At 61.3% G+C, this 21,203-nt stretch overlaps 1 protein-coding gene across 1 annotated transcript in view; it reads left to right on the top strand.

Moving 5' to 3' along the window:
- The window catches only part of GUCY2D (guanylate cyclase 2D, retinal), a gene marked incomplete at its 5' end in the record, with an annotated part of 30,771 nt that extends 10,704 nt beyond the window's left edge, over positions 1-20,067 (top strand). Inside the window, 15 exons of the mRNA XM_058828450.1 lie at positions 322-456; positions 1,794-1,859; positions 2,356-2,436; positions 3,799-3,975; positions 5,206-5,362; positions 6,834-6,983; positions 7,881-8,029; positions 9,819-9,982; positions 10,728-10,920; positions 12,020-12,194; positions 13,612-13,710; positions 14,857-14,951; positions 16,759-16,844; positions 17,703-17,806; positions 19,553-20,067. Coding sequence (XP_058684433.1) covers positions 322-456; positions 1,794-1,859; positions 2,356-2,436; positions 3,799-3,975; positions 5,206-5,362; positions 6,834-6,983; positions 7,881-8,029; positions 9,819-9,982; positions 10,728-10,920; positions 12,020-12,194; positions 13,612-13,710; positions 14,857-14,951; positions 16,759-16,844; positions 17,703-17,793 — 1,818 coding nt within the window. The remainder of the gene's footprint in view (positions 1-321; positions 457-1,793; positions 1,860-2,355; positions 2,437-3,798; positions 3,976-5,205; positions 5,363-6,833; positions 6,984-7,880; positions 8,030-9,818; positions 9,983-10,727; positions 10,921-12,019; positions 12,195-13,611; positions 13,711-14,856; positions 14,952-16,758; positions 16,845-17,702; positions 17,807-19,552) is intronic.
- Between the last annotated feature and the right edge of the window lie 1,136 nt (positions 20,068-21,203).

The following is a 21,203-nucleotide window of genomic DNA, read 5'->3' as shown; positions in this document are numbered from 1 at the left end:
GACCTGTTCCCATGGGTGACCTGACCCCATGGTTCAGGTGTCCCCATGGTTCAGGTGTCCCCATGGTTCAGGTGTCCCCATGGTTGACCTGTTCCCACGGTTGAAGTGTCCCCACGGTTGATGTGTCCCCATGGGTGACATGTCCCAGTGGGTGACCTGTCCCCACAGTTCAGGTGTCCCCACGATTGAGGTGTCCCCACGGTTGAAGTGTCCCCACGGTTGATGTGACCCCATGGGTGACCTGACCTCACAGCTGCTGTGTCCCCATGTGTCACGTGACCCCGTGGGTGACCCCGTGGTGTCCCCGCCCCTCCCCCGCAGGTGGACAGCAGCCACGCCAGCCTGGCCGGCCAGAGCGGGGGTGACAACAAGAGCGTCCGCAGTGCCACCCCCGGCCCCGACAACACCAACGTGGCCGTGGCCGAGGTGAGACCCCCCTGTCCCCTCCCCCCGTGTGTCACCTGCCCCTCCCCCACCCTCCCCAGCCGCCCCTCCCCCCTCACCTCCCCTCCCACCCTCCCCACCTGCGGGGGCGACAAGGCGAGGCCACCTCCGTAGGGACCCCGGTGTCCCCAACTTGGGGACCACAGCCCCGCCCTGGGAGATGATGGACAGCTGATCACTCCCCCAGGTGATGATTGACAGCTGATCACTGCCCCCGGGCAATGATGGACAGCTGATCACTGCCCTGGGCGATGATTGACAGCTGATCAGTGCCCCTGGGTGATGATTGACAGCTGATCACTGCCCTGGGTGATGATTGACAGCTGATCACTGCCCTGGGTGATGATTGACAGCTGATCACTGCCTTGGGTGATGATTGACAGCTGATCCCTGCCCCCAGGCAATGATTGACAGCTGATCTCTGCCCCTGGGCGATGACTGACAGCTGATCACTCCACTGGGTGATGATTGACAGCTGATCACTCCCCTGGGTGATGATTGACAGCTGATCCTCACCCCCAACATTGGGCAATGATTGACAGCTGATCCTCAGCCCCAACATCAGGAAATGATTGACAGCTGATCCCTGCTCCAGGGCAATGATTGACAGCTGATCCCTGCTCCAGGGCAATGATTGACAGCTGATCCCCGACCCCAGCCTTAGGCAATGATTGACAGCTGATCCAAGCTCTATCCTTGGGGCAATGATTGACAGTTGACCGCCCCCGGGTGATGATTGACAGCTGATCACTGCCCTGGGCGATGATTGACAGCTGATCCCCGCCTCCGGGCGATGATTGACAGCTGGTCCTGCCCCCGGGCGTTGATTGACAGTTGATCCCCGCCCCCGGGCGATGATTGACAGCTGATCCCCGCCCCTGGGTGATGATTGACAGCTGGTCCCGCCCCCGGGCGATGATTGACAGCTGATCCCCGCCCCCGGGCGATGATTGAGAGCTGGTCCCGCCCCCGGGCGATGATTGACAGCTGGTCCCGCCCCAGGGCAATGATTGACAGTTGATCCCCGCCCCCGGGCAATGATTGACAGCTGGTCCCGCCCCCGGGCGATGATTGACAGCTGGTCCCCGCCCCCGGGCAATGATTGACAGCTGGTCCCGCCCCCGGGCGATGATTGACAGCTGATCCCCACCCCTGGGCAATGATTGACAGCTGGTCCCGCCCCTGGGCGATGATTGACAGCTGATCCCCGCCCCTGGGCAATGATTGACAGCTGATCCCCGCCCCTGGGTGATGATTGACAGCTGATCCCCGCCCCCGGGCGATGATTGACAGCTGGTCCCGCCCCCGGGCGATGATTGACAGCTGCTTTCCCGCAGGATAACGCGAAGGGCAGCAGTAACCTCCCCCTGCTCCTGCTCTTGTTTAACCAGCAGGGCCTTGTCGCCTCCGTGCAGGTAAGTCCTGGAGCCAAAATCCCCCCGATTCACCCCAAAATCCCACCCTCCCCCCGCCCCTCCCCCCGCCCCTCCCCCTCCCCCTCCCCCTCCCCCTCCCCCCTGAGTTCAAGGGGGGGAAGTTCTGGTGGGATCTGAGGTGGCTTCGGGTCTCGGTGGGGTTGGGTGGGGTGAGGGTGTCACCGCGGCTGCTGAGTGTCCCCGAGTGTCCCTGAGTGTCCCCGAGTGTCCCCTGAGTGTCCCCGAGTGTCCCTGAGGTGTCCCTGAGGTGTCCCCGAATGTCCCCGAGTGTCCCTGAGTGTCCCCAAGTGTCCCCCGAGTGTCCCCGAGTGTCCCCGCCTGTCCCCGAGTGTCCCTGAGTGTCCCCGAGTGTCCCTGAGTGTCCCGAGTGTCACCTGAGTGTCCCCGAGTGTCCCCGAGTGTCCCCAGGTGTCCCCAGGGGTGGTTGTGGGCGGGGCTGAGGCCTCACCCCTCCCCCCCCGCCCCTCCCCCGCAGGGTGACTGGGTGTGGCTGAAGAAGTTCCCGGGGGACCAACACACGGAGGTGAAACCGGCCACCAAGCTGACCTTCTGCAAGGTGAGGGGTGGGGACACGGGAGGGGCCTGGGGACAGCCTTGGGGACATCGTGGGCATGGTCGGACCATGGGGACATCACTGGAGTATGGGGACATCGTTGGGTCATGGGGACATCGTTGGGTCATGGGGACATTGAGAGGTCATGGGGACATCTCTGGGTCATGGGGACATCTCTGGGTCATGGGGACATTGAGGGTCATGAGGACATTGAGGGTCATGAGGACATTGAGGGTCATGGGGACATCATTGGGTCATGGGGACACCTCTGGGTCGTGGGGACATCTCTGGGTCATGGGGACATTGAAGGTCATGGGGACATGGTTGGGTCATGGGGACATTGAAGGTCATGGGGACATCGTTGGGTCGTGGGGACATCGTTGGGTCATGGGGACATCGTTGGGTCATGGGGACACCATTGGGTCATGGGGACATCACTGGGTCATGGTGACATCGTTGGGTCATGGGGCCATCGTTGGGTCGTGGGGCCATCGTTGGGTCATGGGGACACCATTGGGTCATGGGGACATCACTGGGTCATGGGGACATCGTTGGGTCGTGGGGACATTGTTGGGTCATGGGGACATTGTTGGGTCATGGGGACATTGTTGGGTCATGATGGATGACATCAGACCATGGGGAACATTGGACATGGGGACATTGAGAGGTCATGGGGACACCATTGGACATGGGGACATTGAGAGGTCATGGGGACATCACTGGATCATGGGGACATTGGGAGGTCATGGGGACATCACTGGGTCATGGTGACATCGTTGGGTCATGGTGACATCGTTGGGTCATGGTGACATCGTTGGGTCATGGGGACATTGTTGGGTCATGGGGCCATCGTTGGGTCATGGGGACATCGTTGGGTCGTGGGGACTTCTCTGGGTCATGGGGACATCGTTGGGTCGTGGGGACATCGTTGGGTCATGGGGACATTGAGGGTCATGGGGACATTGAGGGTCATGATGGATGACATCAGACCATGGGGAACATTGGACATGGGGACATTGAGAGGTCATGGGGACATCACTGGATCATGGGGACATCGTTGGGTCATGGGGACATCACTGGGTCATGGGGACATTGAAGGTCATGGGGCCATCGTTGGGTCGTGGGGCCATCGTTGGGTCATGGGGACATTGAGGGTCATGGTGGGACAATCCTGGACCATGGGAGGCCCCAGGGGTCAAGGCCAGGTCATGGGGAGTCAATGCTGGGCCCCATCCCATGTGTCCCCACCCTGTCCCACCTGTCCCTGCCACCATCCCACCTGTCCCTGCCACCATCCCACCTGTCCCCTCCCTGTCCCCGTGTCCCCTCCCTGTCCCCGTGTCCCCTCCCCGTGTCCCCGCCCAGCTGCGGGACCTGCGGCACGAGAACGTGAACCTGTTCCTGGGCTTCTTCCACGACTGCGGCATCTTCGCCATCGTGTCCGAGCACTGCTCGCGCGGGAGCCTGGAGGATCTGCTGCGCAACGAGGACATGAAGCTCGACTGGATGTTCAAGTCCTCCCTCCTCATCGACCTCATCAAGGTGGCCACGGGGTGACCTTGGTGGTCTGGTGGCCATGGGGGTGGTCATGGTGATGGTGGTGGCCATGGTGTGGTCACTGGAATGGTGGTCACCATGTGGGAGGTCATGGTGATGGTGGTGGCCATGGGGTGGCCTTGGTGGTCTGGTGACCATGGGGGTGGCCATGGTGATGGTGGTGGCCATGGGGTGGCCTTGGTGGTCTGGTGGCCATGGGGTGGCCTTGGTGGTCTGGTGGCCATGGGGGTGGTCACTGGGGTGGTGGTCACCATGTGGGAGGTCATGGTGATGGTGGTGGCCATGGGGTGGTCTTGGTGGTCTGGTGGCCATGGGGTGGTCTTGGTGGTCTAGTGACCATGGGGGTGGTCATGGTGATGGTGGACCACAACGTCAATTGTTGACCATGATGTTGTTGACCATGGTGTTGTTGACCATGCCATTGTTGACCATGGTGATGGATGACCACACCAATGGCTGACCACACCGATGGCTGACCACACCGATGGCTGACCACACCAATGGCTGACTGTGGTGACAGCCGATTGTGGCGATGGCTGACCATGGCATGGTTGACCATAGCAATGGTTGACCATGGTGATGGTGGACCACAACGTCAATTGTTGACCATGGTGGTGTTGACTGTGGCATTGCTGACCACACTGGTGGCTGACCACGGTGATGGCTGACCACGGCATTATTGACCATGGCATTGTTGACCATGGTGTTGTTGACCATGACATTGTTGACCACGGCAACGGCTGACCATGACATTGTTGACCACGACGTTGTTGACCACGGCATTGTTGACCATGGCATTGCTGACCATGACATTGTTGACCAACACATTGTTGACCACGACATTGTTGACCATGGCATTGTTGACCATGACGTTGTTGACCACGACGTTGTTGACCATGACATTGTTGACCACGGCATTGTTGACCACGACATTGTTGACCATGGCATTGTTGACCATGACGTTGTTGACCACGACGTTGTTGACCATGACATTGTTGACCATGACGTTGCTGACCATGATGCTGTTGACCATGGCATTGTTGACCATGACATTGTTGACCATGACGTTGTTGACCACGCCGTTGTTGACCACGCCAATTTCTGACCATGCTGATATGTGACCATGGCGATGTCTGACCGCGCCCACGTGTGACCACGCCCACGCGTGACCGCGGCTCCGCCCACTCCGGCGCTGACGGCGCGCTGTCCCCGCAGGGCGTGCGGTACCTGCACCACCGCGACGTGGTCCACGGGCGCCTCAAGTCGCGGAACTGCGTGGTGGACGGGCGCTTCGTGCTCAAGGTCACCGACCACGGCTACAACCAACTGCTGGAGGCCCAGCGCGTGCCAGCCCCACCCCCGCAGCCACACGGTGAGGGCGTGGCCTCGTGGGCGTGGCCTCGTGGTGTGACCGCGTGGTGTGACCTCATGGTGTGACCTCATGGTGTGACCTCATGGTGTGACCTCATGGTGTGACCTCGTGGTGTGACCTCATGGTGTGACCACATGGTGTGACCTCATGGGTGTGACCTCATGGTGTGACCTCATGGTGTGACCGTGTGGTGTGACCGCATGGTGTGACCTCATGGTGTGACCACATGGTGTGACCTCATGGGTGTGACCTCGTGGGTGTGGCCTCATGGTGTGACCTCATGGGTGTGGCCTCATGGGTGTGACCTCATGGGTGTGACGTCATGGTGTGACCTCATGGTGTCACCTCGTGGTGTGACCTCATGGTGTGACCTCATGGTGTGACCGCGTGGTGTGACCTCATGGGTGTGACCTCATGGTGTGACCTCATGGTGTGACCTCATGGTGTGACCTCGTGGTGTGACCTCATGGGCGTGACCTCATGGTGTGACCTCGTGGTGTGACCGCATGGGTGTGGCCTCGTGGTGTGACCTCATGGTGTGACCTCATGGTGTGACCTCATGGGTGTGACCTCATGGGTGTGACCTCATGGTGTGACCTCATGGTGTGACCTCATGGTGTGACCTCGTGGTGTGACCGCGTGGTGTGACTTCATGGTGTGACCTCCTGGTGTGACCTCATGGTGTGACCTCGTGGTGTGACCTCGTGGCGTGGCCTCGTGGTGTGACCGCGTGGTGTGACCTCATGGTGTCACCTCATGGTGTGACCTCATGGTGTGACCTCATGGGTGTGACCTCATGATGTGACCTCATGGTGTGACCTCATGGGTGTGGCCTCATGGTGTGACCTCATGGGTGTGACCTCATGGTGTGACCTCATGGTGTGACCTCATGGTGTGACCTCATGGGTGTGACCTCATGGTGTGACCTCATGGTGTGACCTCATGGGTGTGACCTCATGATGTGACCTCATGGTGTGACCTCATGGGTGTGGCCTCATGGTGTCACCTCATGGGTGTGACCTCATGGGTGTCACCTCATGGGTGTGACCTCATGGTGTCACCTCCTGGTGTCACCTCATGGGTGTGACCTCATGGGTGTGACATGGTGTGGCCTCAGGGCTGTGGGCGGAGCTTTGCAGTGTGGGGGCGGAGCTTGGGGAAGGGGGTGTGGTCACAGCAACCCCACCCAATTATGATGGGATCTCCTTGGAGAGGGCGTGGCCTGGCCTGGGGAAAGGGGTGTGGCTCACACAGAAGTGGGCGTGGCCTGGTAGTGCCACGCCCCTCACCTGATGTGGGCGTGTCCTAAAGGTGGGCGTGGCCTTCCCATGCTGGGGGGCGTGGCCACACCCTCAAGCAGCCTCGCCATTGGCTCCTGCCTTGGGATGGGATCGGTCTTTTGGGGTGGGCGTGTCTGGGGACGGAGTGGGCGTGTCCTGGTGGGCGTGTCCGAGTCTGGCCCCGCCCCCAGAGCGGCTGTGGACGGCGCCGGAGCTGCTGCGGGACGAGGCCCTGGAGAGACGCGGCTCCTTCCGGGGGGACGTCTACGGCATCGGCATCATCATGCAGGAGGTGATCTGCAGGAGCCCCCCCTACTGCATGCTGGGGCTGCCCCCCGAAGGTGCGGACCCCAAAACCGACCCCAAAACCGAGTTCCTCACCCCAAAAAAACCCCCAGAAACTCCCTGTGTGCTGGGGCTGCCCCCCGAAGGTGCGGACCCCAAAACTGACCCCAAAACCGACCCCAAAACTGACCCTAAAACCGAGTTCCTCACCCCAAAAAACCCCCGGAACCTCCCTGAGCCCCCACTGCGCGCTGGGGCTGCCCCGGCAAGGGGTGGAACCCAAACCTGACCCCAAACCTGACCCCAAAACTGACCCCAAACCTGACCCCAAAACTGACCCCAAAACCGAGTTCCTCACCCCAAAAAACCCCCCAGAAACTCCCTGTGTGCTGGGGCTGCCCCCCGAAGGTGCGGACCCCAAACCTGACCCCAAAACCGACCCCAAAACTGACCCCAAAACTGACCCCAAAACCGAGTTCCTCACCCCAAAAAACCCCCGGAACCTCCCTGAGCCACCACTGAGTGCTGGGGCTGCCCCGGCAAGGGGTGGAACCCAAACCTGACCCCAAACCTGACCCCAAAACTGACCCCAAACTGACCCCACACCTGACCCCAAAACTGACCCCAAAACTGACCCCAAACTGACCCCAAAACTGACCCCAAAACTGACCCCACACCTGACCCACACCTGACCCCACACCTGACCCCACACCTGACCCACACCTGACCCCACACCTGACCCACACCTGACCCCGTAACTGACCCCACACCTGACCCACACCTGACCCCACACTTGACCCCACACCTGACCCCAAAACTGACCCCATAACTGACCCACACCTGACCCCACACCTGACCCACACCTGACCCCACACCTGACCCACACCTGTCCCACACCTGACCCCACACCTGACCCACACCTGACCCCACACCTGACCTACACCTGACCCCAGAGATCATCGAGAAGGTCCAGCGGCCGCCCCCCCTGTGCCGCCCGGCGGTCTCGGCCGACCAGGCCCCGCTCGAGTGCATCCACCTGATGAAGGAGTGCTGGAGCGAGCAGCCCGAGAAGAGACCCACCATCGACCAGGTGTTTGACCAGGTGAGGCACACCTGGGACTGGTGAGACCAGTATGGGACAGGTGAGACCAGTATGGGACTGGTGAGACCAGTATGAGACCAGTACGGGGCGCTGGGACTGGTGTGGGGTGGTGGATACAGCCCGAGAAGAGACCCACTATGGACCAGGTGTTCGACCAGGTGAGGCACACCTGGGGCAGGTGAGACCAGTATGGGACTGGTGTGGGACTGGTGAGACCAGCATGGGACTGGTGTGGGACAGGTGAGACCAGTATGGAACTGGTGAGACCAGTATGGGACTGGTGTGGGGTGGTGGATACAGCCCGAGAAGAGACCCACCATCGACCAGGTGTTCGACCAGGTGAGGCACACCTGGGACAGGTGAGACCAGTATGGGACTGGTGAGACTGGTATGGGACTGGTGAGACCAGTATGGGACAGGTGAGACCAGTACGGGACAGGTGTGGGACTGGTGAGACCAGTATGGGGCAGGTGAGACCAGTATGAGACCAGTACGGGGCGCTGGGACTGGTGTGGGGTGGTGGATACAGCCCGAGAAGAGACCCACCATCGACCAGGTGTTCGACCAGGTGAGGCACACCTGGGGCAGGTGAGACCAGTATGGGACTGGTGTGGGACTGGTGAGACCAGCATGGGACTGGTGTGGGACAGGTGAGACCAGTATGGGACTGGTGAGACCAGTATGGGACAGGTGAGACCAGTATGGGACTGGTGTGGGACAGGTGAGACCAGTATGGGACTGGTGTGGGGTGGTGGATACAGCCCGAGAAGAGACCCACCATCGACCAGGTGTTCGACCAGGTGAGGCACACCTGGGACAGGTGAGACCAGTATGGGACTGGTGAGACCAGTATGGGACAGGTGAGACCAGTATGGGACTGGTGAGACCAGTATGGGACTGGTGAGACCGGTATGGGACAGGTGAGACCAGTATGGGACAGGTGAGACCAGTATGGGACCAGTATGGGGCACTGGTGTGGGAGTTCCCCTGGAGTTCTATGGGGTTCCGTGGGGTTCCATGAGGTTCTATGGGGTTCCACGGGGTTCCATGAGGTTCTATGGGGTTCCGTGGGGTTCCATGAGGTTCTATGGGGTTCTGTGGGATCTCCATTGGGTTCCATGGGGTTTCCATGGGGTTCCATTGGTTTCTATGGGGTTTCCTTGGGCTTCCATGGAGTTTCCATGGTGTTTCCATGGGCTTCCGTGGGATTCTATGGGCTTCCATGGGATTCTATGAGGTTCCATGGGGTTCTACAGGTTTTCCATGGGGTTCCATGGGATTCTATGGGGTTACATGGAGTTTCCATGGGGTTCCATGGGATTCTATGAGGTTCCATGGGGTTCCATGAGGTTCCATGGAGTTTCCATGGGCTTCCGTGGGATTCTATGAGGTTCCATGGGATTCTATGAGGTTCCATGGGATTCTACGGGTTTTCCATGGGCTTCCATGGGATTCTATGGGGTTTCATGGAGTTGCCATGGGGTTTCCATGGGGTTCCATGGGATTCTATGGGTTTTCCATGGGTTTCCATGGGATTCTATGAGGTTCCATGGGGTTCCATGTGATTCTATGGGTTTCCGTGGCATTCTCTGAGGTTCCATGGGATTCTATGGGTTTCCATGGGATTCTATGGGTTTCCATGGGATTCTCTGAGGTTCCATGGGTTTCCATGGAATTCTCTGAGGTTCCATGGGGTTCCACGGGATTCCATGGGTTTTCCCACGGGGTTCCGCGGGATTCCGTGGGCTTCTGTGGCCCTCTGTGGGTCTGACCCACACGTGTGGGGCAGTTCAAGGGCATCAACAAGGGCCGCAAGACCAACATCATCGACTCGATGCTGCGCATGCTGGAGCAGTACAGCAGCAACCTGGAGGACCTGATCCGCGAGAGGACCGAGGAGCTGGAGATCGAGAAGCAGAAGACCGACAAGCTCCTGACCCAGATGCTGCCGCCGTGGGTCACCGGGGGTCTCCCGGGGGGCTGGGGGGGGATCAGTGGGGCTGGGTGTCACCCCATGGGTCCCACACAGAGCTTTGGGGCAGAGGTTGGAGGGACCTTCAGGTGTTGAGCTGGCCTTGGTCTGTGGGGCAGGAGAGGTCAAGGGGGGTCACCAGGAAAAGGTTGGGGTCAGCCATGACCCATTGACCCCACCCAGATCTATGGGGCAGGAGAGGACAGTGGGGGGAGAAATGGGGCAGGAGAGGACAATGGGGGTCACCAGGAGAAGGTTGGGGGTGATCTTGACCCATTGACCCCACCCAGATCTATGGGGCAGGGGAGGACAGTGGGGGTCACCAGGAGAAGGTTGGGGTCAGCCTTGACCCATTGACCTCACCCAGATCTATGGGGCAGGAGAGGACAATGGGGGGAGAAATGGGGCAGGAGAGGACAATGGGGGTCACCAGGAGAAGGTTGGGGGTGATCTTGACCCACTGACCGCTCTCTGGACCGAGGAGAAGGTCAAGGTGGTCACTGTGGTCAGCCTTGACCAGCGGAGCCACCCAGACCTCTGGGTCAGCAGATGGCCAAAGTGACCCTTGGACACCCTGGTGGTCAACCTTGATCCCCACGGGTCACCAGAAGGTCCCAATGGCCACATTGGCCACTTGTTGACCACCGAGACCCCCTGGATGCTCTGAGTGACCCCTGGGTGACCCCTGGGTGACCGCTGGGTGACCCCTGGGTGACCCCCGGGCAGGTCGGTGGCCGAGGCGCTGAAGATGGGGACGCCGGTGGAGCCCGAGTACTTTGAGGAGGTGACGCTGTACTTCAGCGACATCGTGGGCTTCACCACCATCTCGGCCATGAGCGAGCCCATCGAGGTGGTCGATCTCCTCAACGACCTCTACACCCTCTTCGACGCCATCATCGGCTCCCACGACGTCTACAAGGTGACCACGGGGTGGTCACTCGCTCCTGGGGTCACGGCTGCGGGGTGGTCACCTCAGGATGGGGGTTGGGGTCAGCGGTGGTGGCTACAAGGTTACCGTGGCAATGGTGGCCGTGGTCAGCCTGGTCATGTGGTCATGGGTGTGGGGTGGTCACCTCAGGATGGGGGTTGGGGTCAACGGTGGTGGTGGCTACAAGGTCACCGTGGCAATGGTGGCTGTGGTCAGCCTGGTCATGGGGTCACGGGTGTGGGGTGGTCACCTCAGGATGGGGGTTGGGGTCAGCGGTGGTGGCTACAAGGTCACCGTGGCAATGGTGGTCACCGTGGTCAGCCTGGTCATGTGGTCATGGGTGTGGGGTGGTCACCTCAGGATGGGGGTTGGGGTCAGCGGTGGTGGCCGCAAGGTCACCGTGGCAATGGTGGCCGTGGTCAGCCTGGTCATGTGGTCACCTCAGGATGGGGGTTGGGGTCAGCGGTGGTGGCCATGGTCAAGGTGACCTCATGGGCGTGGTCCAGGTGACTCCACGGAGCTGCTCAAGGTGGTTCCATGACAAAGGTCAAGGTCACGGTGGTCCAAGCCATGGTCCCACCTGGGCTTTGGACACCAAGAGGAGAAGCTGTGGCCACCAAAGGGAGGTTCTGGGGGTCCCTGTGGCTCTTGGTGGCATCAATGTGGTGACCGTACTCAAGGTGACCCCATGGTGGCCCAAGCCATGGTCCCACCTGGGCTTTGGCCACCGGTGCTGGACATGACCACCAAACAAAGACTCTTTGTGGTCCCCACGGTCCTTGGTGGCACCTGCAAGGTGATGGACGAGGTGACCCCATGGCCACGGTGGCCCCGTGATGGTCCAATCCATGGATCCACCTGGACTTTGGCCACCAAGAGCAGCTGTGGCCACCACATGAAGGTTCCCAGTGGTCCCCACGGTCTTTGGTGGCACAATGTGACCGTCAACGCCACCTCACGCTGCTCCAAGCCACCCTCTCGGCTTTGGCCACCAAGCAGGGACGTGGCCACCACACCAAGACCACCACGGGCGTGTCCCGGTGGGCGTGTCCACCCCTTGACCCACCCCCCTCGGTGCCATCCCGGCCAGGTGGAGACCATCGGCGACGCCTACATGGTGGCCTCGGGGCTGCCCAAGCGCAACGGGAACCGGCACGCCGGCGAGATCGCCAACATGTCCCTGGACATCCTCAGCTCCGTTGGCACCTTCAAGATGCGCCACATGCCCGAGGTGCCCGTGCGCATCCGCATCGGGCTGCACTCGGGTACGGCCCCGCCCCGCGCCCCATTGGCTGCCCCGGCCACGCCCCAGACACGCCCCGGCCACGCCCCAACATGCCCCGGCCACGCCCCAACATGCCCCGGCCACGCCCCAACATGTCCCGGCCACGCCCATGGGTGGTGTTGGTGGAACACAGGGTGGGGGCGCGTTGGTCAATGGCATCGCGTTGGGTGTCACCTGTTGGCCACGCCCTTGGCTGCACCCATTGGTGTCACCCTTATGGGCCACGCCCACCTTGTGTACGCTCAATGGCCACGCCCCTTATGGGCCACGCCCACCCTGTGTATGCTCAATGGCCACACCCCTTCTCGGCCACGCCCCTTCTTGGCCACGCCCACCCCGTGTATGCGCAATGGCCACGCCCCTTTTCAGCCACGCCCACCCCGTGTATGCGCAATGGCCACGCCCTTTCTCGGCCACGCCCACCTGGTGTCCGCTCAATGGCCACGCCCCTTCTCGGCCACGCCCACCCGTGTATGCTCAATGGCCACGCCCCTGCTCGGCCACGCCCAGCTTGAAGCTCTTGGCCAAAGCTCAGCGGGGTCGTGAGCCATCGGCCCCGTTTGGGTCACTCCTGGTTTGGGCCACGCCCCAAAGGCCACACCCACTGAGGCCACGCCCTCATTGGCCACGCCCTCATTGGCCACGCCCTCATTGGCCACACCCAAATTTGCCACACCCATCTATGGCCACGCCCAACTCCTTGGCCAACCCTCGGTGCTCATCACCCGTTGACCTCAACCCCTTCCGTGATCCCACCTGAGACCCCGCCCCTTTGTGACCCCGCCCCTTTGTGACCCCACCCCTTTGTGACCCCACCCCTTTGTGACCCCGCCCCTCTGTGACCCCGCCCCTCCGTGACCCCACCCCTTTGTGACTCCACCCCTCTGTGACCCCGCCCCTCTGTGACCCCACCCCTCTGTGACCCCGCCCCTCTGTGACCCCGCCCCTGATGTGACCCCGCCCCTCTGTGACCCCGCCCCTCTGTGACCCCGCCCCCGTGACCCCACCCAAATGTGACCCCGCCCCTTTGTGACCCCGCCCCTTTGTGACCCCGCCCCTCTGTGACCCCGCCCCTTTGTGACTCCACCCCCTGTGACTCCACCCCTCTGTGACCCCGCCCCTTTTGTGACCCCACCCCTTTGTAACCCCGCCCCTTTGTGACCCCACCCCTTTGTGACCCCGCCCCTCTGTGACCCCTCCCCTGTGACCCCGCCCCTCTGTGACCCCGCCCCTTTGTGGCCCCGCCCCTTTGTGACCCCGCCCCACTGTGACCCCGCCCCACCGTGACTCCACCCCTTTTGTGACTCCACCCCTTTTGTAACGCATCCCCTCTGTGACTCCACCCCTCTGTGACCCCGCCCCTCCGTGACCCCGCCCCTCCGTGGCCCCGCCCCCAGGGCCGTGCGTGGCGGGCGTGGTCGGGCTGACGATGCCGCGGTACTGCCTGTTCGGGGACACCGTCAACACCGCGTCACGCATGGAGTCCACCGGACTGCGTGAGTGACAACGGGGACAGACGGACACGGGGACAGACGGGGACACGGGGACAGATGGACATGGACAGACGGACAGGGGGACAGCTGGGGACACGGGGACAGATGGGGACAGATGGACAGATGGACAGATGGACAGGGGGACACGGGGACAGACGTACAGGGGGACAGATGGACAGGGGGACAGATGGGGACAGATGGGGACAGACGGGGACACGGGGACAGATGGACATGGACAGATGGGGACAGATGGGACAGATGGACAGATGGACACGGACAGATGGGGACACCTGGACACACCTGGGGACACCTGGGGACACCTGAGGACACCTGGGCCACACCTGGGCCACACCTGGGGACACCTGGATCACACCTGGACACACCTGGGCCACACCTGGGGACACCTGGGGACACCTGGGGACACCTGGGACACACCTGGACACACGGCCATGAGACACAGCCATGTTGACACTGACAGGGGACATGGCCATGGGGGTTTTGGGGGGGGGGTTTCAGGGGTTTTGGGGTGATTTTGGGTTTTTTGGGGGTCTCTGACCCCTTTTCCCCCCCCAGCAGATCACACCCAGGTGACCCCGCCCCAGGCACTGGGGAGGGGCTGGGGGTGTTTGTGGGGTCGGGGTTGGTCCGTGTGGGGTTTTTGGGGTGTTTTGGGGTTTTTTTGGGGTGATTTTGGGGTTTTTGGGGGGTCTCTGACCCCTCTCCCCCCCCCATCTGATCACACCCAGGTGACCCCACCCTGGGCACTGGGGACGGGCTGGGGGGTGTTTGTGGGGTCAGGGTTGGTCCGTGTGGGGTTTTTGGGGTGATTTGGGTTTTTTTGGGGTGCTTTGGGGTTTTTTGGGGTGATTTTGGGGTTTTTTGGGGGTCTCTGACCCCTTTTCCCCCCCCAGCCGATCACACCCAGGTGACCCCACCCTGGGCACTGGGCACGGACTGGGGGTGTTTGTGGGGTCGGGGGGTGTTTGTGGGGTCAGGGTTGGTCCGTGTGGGTTTTTTGGGGTGTTTTGGGTTTTTTTGGGGTGATTTTGGGGTTTTTTGGGGTGTTTTGGGGTTTTTGGGGTGATTTTGGGGTTTTTTGGGGTGATTTTGGGGTTTTTTGGGGGTCTCTGACCCCTTTCCCCCCCCCAGCCTATCGCATCCACGTGAACCAGCGCACGGTGGCCATCCTGCTCTCGCTGCAGGAGGGGTTCAAGGTCGACATCCGCGGCAAGACCGAGCTCAAGGTGAGCCCGAAACGGCCCCGAATCGCCCCAAAAACGCCCGAAAAAACACAAATACGGCCCAAAACACCCTGAGAAACCACAAATATGGTCCAAAACAGCCCAAAACGCCCTGAGAAAACACAAATAGAGCTAAAAAAACCCAAAATACAGCTCAAAACACCCCAAAAACACCCTGAGAAAATACAAATAGAGCCCAAAACACCCCAAAACGCCCTGAGAAAACACAAATAGAGCCCAAAAAAACCCCAAATACAGCTAAAAACACCCCAAAACATCCTGAGAAAACACAAATAGAGCTAAAAAAACCCAAAATACAGCCCAAAACACCCCAAAAACACCCTGAGAAAACACAAATAGAGCCCAAAAAAACCCCAAATACAGCTAAAAACACCCCAAAACACCCCGAGAAAACACAAATAGAACCCAAAACAGCCCAAATACAGCTCAAAATACCCCCAAACACCCCCAAAAACCTGAGAAACCCCAAATACAGCTGAAAACTGCCCTAGAAATCCCAAATATGGCCCAAAACACCCCAAAAAACCCAAAAAGCCCCAAATACGGCACAAAATACCCCGAGAAATCCCAAAACTGACCCCAAAACCCCTGACCCCAAAACTGACCCCAAAACTGACCCCACACCTGACCCACACCTGACCCACACCTGACCCCACACCTGACCCCACACCTGACCCCACACCTGACCCCAAAACCCACCCCAAAACCGACCTCAAAACTGACCCCAAAACTGACCCATAACTGACCGCAAACCTGACCCCATAACTGACCCCACACCTGACCCCAAACCTGACCCACACCTGACCCCACACCTGACCCCACACCTGACCCCACACCTGACCCACACCTGACCCCACACCTGACCCCAAAACTGACCCCACACCTGACCCACACCTGACCCACACCTGACCCCACACCTGACCCCACACCTGACCCCACACCTGACCCACACCTGACCCCATAACTGACCCCACACCTGACCCCACACCTGACCCACACCTGACCCCACACCTGACCCACACCTGACCCCACACCTGTCCCACACCTGACCCACACCTGACCCACACCTGACCCCACACCTGACCCACACCTGACCCACACCTGACCCCATAACTGACCCCACACCTGACCCCATAATTGACCCACACCTGACCCACACCTGACCCCACACCTGACCCACACCTGACCCACACCTGACCCCATAACTGACCCCACACCTGACCCCACACCTGACCCCACACCTGACCCACACCTGTCCCCACACCTGACCCACACCTGACCCCATTACTGACCCCACACCTGACCCACACCTGTCCCCACACCTGTCCCCACACCTGACCCACACCTGACCCCATAACTGACCCACACATGACCCCACACCTGACCCCACACCTGACCCCATAACTGACCCCACACCTGACCCACACCTGACCCCACACCTGACCCACACCTGTCCCCACACCTGACCCACACCTGACCCCATAATTGACCCACACCTGACCCACACCTGACCCACACCTGACCCACACCTGACCCCACACCTGACCCACACCTGACCCCATTACTGACCCCACACCTGACCCACACCTGACCCACACCTGACCCACACCTGACCCACACCTGACCCCACACCTGACCCCACACCTGACCCACACCTGACCCCACACCTGACCCCACACCTGACCCACACCTGACCCATAACTGACCCACACCTGACCCCACACCTGACCCATAACTGACCCACACCTGACCCACACCTGACCCACACCTGACCCACACCTGTCCCCAGGGGAAGGGTGTAGAGGACACCTATTGGCTCGTGGGGCGCGAGGGCTTCACCAAACCCATCCCCACCCCCCCTGACCTCCTGCCGGGGTGAGTGCGGCACCTGTGGGGCACCTGTGGGGCACCTGTGGGGTGGGGATGGGGTGGGGGAGGTTATGGGGTGGTTATGGGGCAGTTGTGGGGCGGTTATGGGGTGGTTATGGGGTGGGCGGCACTTGTGGGGTGAGGGAGGTTATGGGGTGGTTATGGGGTGGTTATGGGGCAGTTGCGGGGTGGTTTTGGGGTGGTTTTGGGGTGATTATGGGGTGTGGGGTGTTTAGGGGGTGGTTTTGGGGTGGTTTTGGGGTGTGGGTGGTTTTGGGGTAGTTTTGGGGTGGTTTTGGGGTGGTTTTGGGGTGGTTTTGGGGTGTTTAGGGGGTGGTTTTAGGGTGTTTAGGGGGTGGTTTTGGGGTGTGGGTGGTTTTGGGGTGGTTTTGGGGTAGTTTTGGGGTGGTTTTGGGGTGGTTTTGGGGTGGTTTTGGGGTGGTTTTGGGGTGTTTAGGGGGTGGTTTTAGGGTGTTTAGGGGGTGGTTTTGGGGTGTGGGTGGTTTTGGGGTGGTTTTGGGGTGGTTTTGGGGTAGTTTTGGGGTGTTTAGGGGGTGGTTTTGGGGTGAGTGGGGGTGGTTATGGGGTGTGGGTGGTTTTGGGGTGGTTATGGGGCGGTTTTGGGGTGGTTTTGGGGGCTCCTGCGTCCAGGGATGCAATGAGGGGCTGGAGACCTCCAAATCCACCCCCGCTCCCAAAAAAACCTGAAAATCTGAACCCAAAACCCCCCAAAACCCCCCCAAATACCCCCAAAAAACCCCAAAACCACAACAACAAAACCCCCAAAAAAACAACCGAAAAATAAACCAACCCCAAAACCCCAAAATGACCCAAATTTCCCTGAACTGACCCCAAACCCCGCAGTGCGAGCAACCACGGGATCAGCCTGGACGAGATCCCGGCCGAGCGGCGCCGGAAGCTGGAGAAGGCGCGGCCGGGCCAGGTGCTGAAATAGCCCCGCCCAGCAGGTGAGTGTGGCCACGCCCACACGGCCGGGACACGCCCACACAGGTGAGGGAAGCCACGCCCCATTTGGCCACGCCCACACTGCCAGGACACGCCCACATGGCTGGGGGAAGCCCCACCCCATTTGTCCACGCCCACACGGCTGGGACACGCCCACATTGCTGAGTGAAGCCACGCCCACCAGGCGAGTGTGGCCACGCCCACACAGCCGGGACACACCCACAGAGCTGAGGGAAACCCCGCCCACCATGCAAGTGTGGCCACGCCCACACGGCCCGGACACGCCCACAGAGCTGAGGGGAAGCCCCGCCCACCAGGCGAGTGCGGCCACGCCCACAGGGCCAGGACACGCCCACAGAGCTGAGGGAAGCCACACCCCATTTGGCCACGCCCACACGGCTGGGACACGCCCACATAGCTGAGGGAAACCCCGCCCACCACGCAAGTGTGGCTACGCCCACACAGCCGGGACACGCACAAATAGCTGAGGGGAAGCCCCACCCCATTTGGCCACGCCCACCAGGCGAGTGCGGCCACGCCCACGTGTCTGGACCACGCCCACATAGCTGAGGGGAAGCCACGCCCCATTTGGCCACACCCACATGGCTGGGACACGCCCACAGAGCTGAGGGGGAAGCCCCGCCCACCACACGAGTGTGGCCACGCCCACACTGCTGGGACACGCCCACAGAGCTGAGGGGAAGCCCCGCCCTGTTTAGCCCCACCCACCAGGTGAGTGTGGCCACGCCCACACGGCTGGGACATGCCCACATCGCTGAGGGGAAGCCACGGCCCATTGGGCCCTGCCCCATTAGGCCACGCCCCCAAGTGAGCGTGGCCACACCCATATTGCTGAGAGGAAGCCACGGCCCATTTGGCCACGCCCACAGGGCTGGGACACGCCCACATAGCTGAGAAGCCCCGCCCCATTGGGCCATGCCCCATTAGGCCACGCCCACATAACTGAGATGAAGCCCCGCCCCAGGAAGCTCCGCCCACCAGGTGAGTGTGGCCACGCCCACACTGCTGGGACACGCCCACAGAGCTGAGGGAAGCCACGCCCCATTTGGCCACGCCCACACGGCCGGGACACGCCCATATAATGAGGGAAGCCACGCCCCATTTGGCCACGCCCACACTACTGTGACACGCCCACACAGCTGAGGGGAAGCCCCGCCTTCAATAAGCCCCGCCCATATTTGCCCACGCCCACATCGCTGAGGGGAAGCCCCGCCCCATTGGGCCCTGCCCCATTAAGCCACGCCCCCAAGTGAGCGTGGCCACGCCCACATTGCTTGGACACGCCCACATAGCTGAGGGGAAGCCACTCCCCATTTGGCCACGCCCACAGGGCTGGGCCACGCCAACATAACTTGAGGGGAAGCCCCGCCTTCAATAAGCCCCGCCCATATCTGGCCCCACCCATCAGATGATCGTGGCCACGCCCACATCGCTGAGGGGAAGCCACGCCCCATTGGGCCCTGCCCCATCAGGCCACGCCCCCAAGTGAGCGTGGCCACGCCCACACAGATGGGACACGCCCACATCACTGAGGGAAGCCACGCCCCATTCTGACCACGCCCACAGCGTTAAGCCCCGCCCCCATTGAGCCACACCCACACATGGACACGCCCCCAGCTGCAACAAGCCCCGCCCCCAGCTGAGACTGACCACGCTCCTCCGCTGGCCACGCCCAGCCCCTCCCATTCACCTCCCCCCAGCTCATTTGCATCTCATTATCCCCACAGCTGCAGGCGGCCACGCCCCGCCCCCAAGGGGCAGAGCCGATGCTGATTGGCCGCCGAGGGACCCCGCCCTGGTGACGTCACAGGAGGCGGAGCCTGGGCACGACAAAGGGATGAAGAGACGTGGGGGCGTGGCTTGGAACAGAGGGGGCGGGGCTTGTGTGGGCGGGGCCTGGCCCTTTAAGGGGCGTGGTTTAACCCAAAGGGGCGGGGTTCGGATTTGTGGGCGGGGCTTTGCCCTTAAAGGGGCGGTGCCTGTTCTCGGGGCAGGCCCCCAGCAGCCAATAGGATTTTGACTCTCAAAAAGGGGCGGAGCCCCCAGGGGATGCCCGTCCAATCAGCGCCCAGGGCGGCCATCTTGGACCCCCAGCGCCAGCCAATGGCGGCGCAGCTCCGCTCTTAAAGGGCCAGCGCGCGGGGGCGGGGTTCCAGCTCGTTTCTCCCGGAATTTTTCCCGTTTTCCCCGGATTTTCCCCCATTCCCGAGGCCCCGCCCCCTTCCCTCTGCCCCTCCCCCACACCTGTAGCTCCTCCCCCTCCCCCCCAATAAATTCAATCCCAAAGATTTTGGTAGGAAAAACCTGGATTTTGGTTCAAAACGGGCTCGGCTGCAGCCATCTTGGGGGTGTGGCCATGGCAGCCATCTTGGGGATGTAACCACAGCAGCCATTTTTGGGGTGGAGCCATGGCAGCCATTTTGGGGGTGGGGCCATGGCAGCCATCTTGGGGGTGTAACCATGGCAGCCATCTTGGGGGTGTGGCCATGGCAGCCATTTTGGGGGTGTGGTCATGGCAGCCATCTTGGGGGTGGGGTGATGTCAGCCATCTTGGGGGTGTGGCCATGGCAGCCATTTTGGGGGTGTGGCCATGGCAGCCATCTTGGGGGTGTGGCCATGGCAGCCATCTTGGGGGTGGAGCCATGGCAGCCATCTTGGGGGTGTAACCATGGCAGCCATCTTGGGGGGTAACCGTGGCAGCCATTTTGGGGTGTGGCCATGGCAGCCATCTTGGGGGTGGAGCCATGGCAGCCATCTTGGGGGTGGAGCCATGGCAGCCATCTTGGGGGTGGGGCCATGGCAGCCATTTTAGGGGTGGAGCCATGGCAGCCATCTTGGGGGTGGAGCCACAGCAGCCATTTTAGGGGTGTGGCCATGGCAGCCATTTTGGGGTGTGGCCATGGCGGCCATCTTGGAGGTGTGGCCGCGGCAGCCATTTTGGGGGTGTGGCCATGGCAGCCATCTTGGGGGTGTGGTCATGGCAGCCATTTTGGGGGTGGGGCCATGGCAGCCATTTTGGGGTGGAGCCATGGCAGCCATTTTGGGGGTGTAACTATCGCAGCCATCTTGGGGGTGTAACCATGGCAGCCATTTTGGGGGTGTGGCCATGTCAGCCATCTTGGGGTGGGGTGACATCAGCCATCTTGAGGGTGGAGCCATGGCAGCCATTTTGGGGGTGTGGCCATGGCAGCCATTTTGGGGGTGGGGCCATGGCAGCCATCTTGGGGGTGTGGCCATGGCAGCCATTTTGGGGGTGTGACCATGGCAGCCATCTTGGGGGTGGAGCCATGGCAGCCATCTTGGGGGTGTGGCCATGGCAGCCATTTTGGGGGTGTGGCCACGGCAGCCATCTTGGGGGTGTAACCATGGCAGCCATCT

Source organism: Poecile atricapillus (assembly GCF_030490865.1).
Source record: "Poecile atricapillus isolate bPoeAtr1 chromosome 36 unlocalized genomic scaffold, bPoeAtr1.hap1 SUPER_36_unloc_1, whole genome shotgun sequence".
NCBI classification, from domain to species: Eukaryota; Metazoa; Chordata; class Aves; order Passeriformes; family Paridae; genus Poecile; species Poecile atricapillus.
This window is presented reverse-complemented; position numbering and strand designations above follow the sequence as displayed.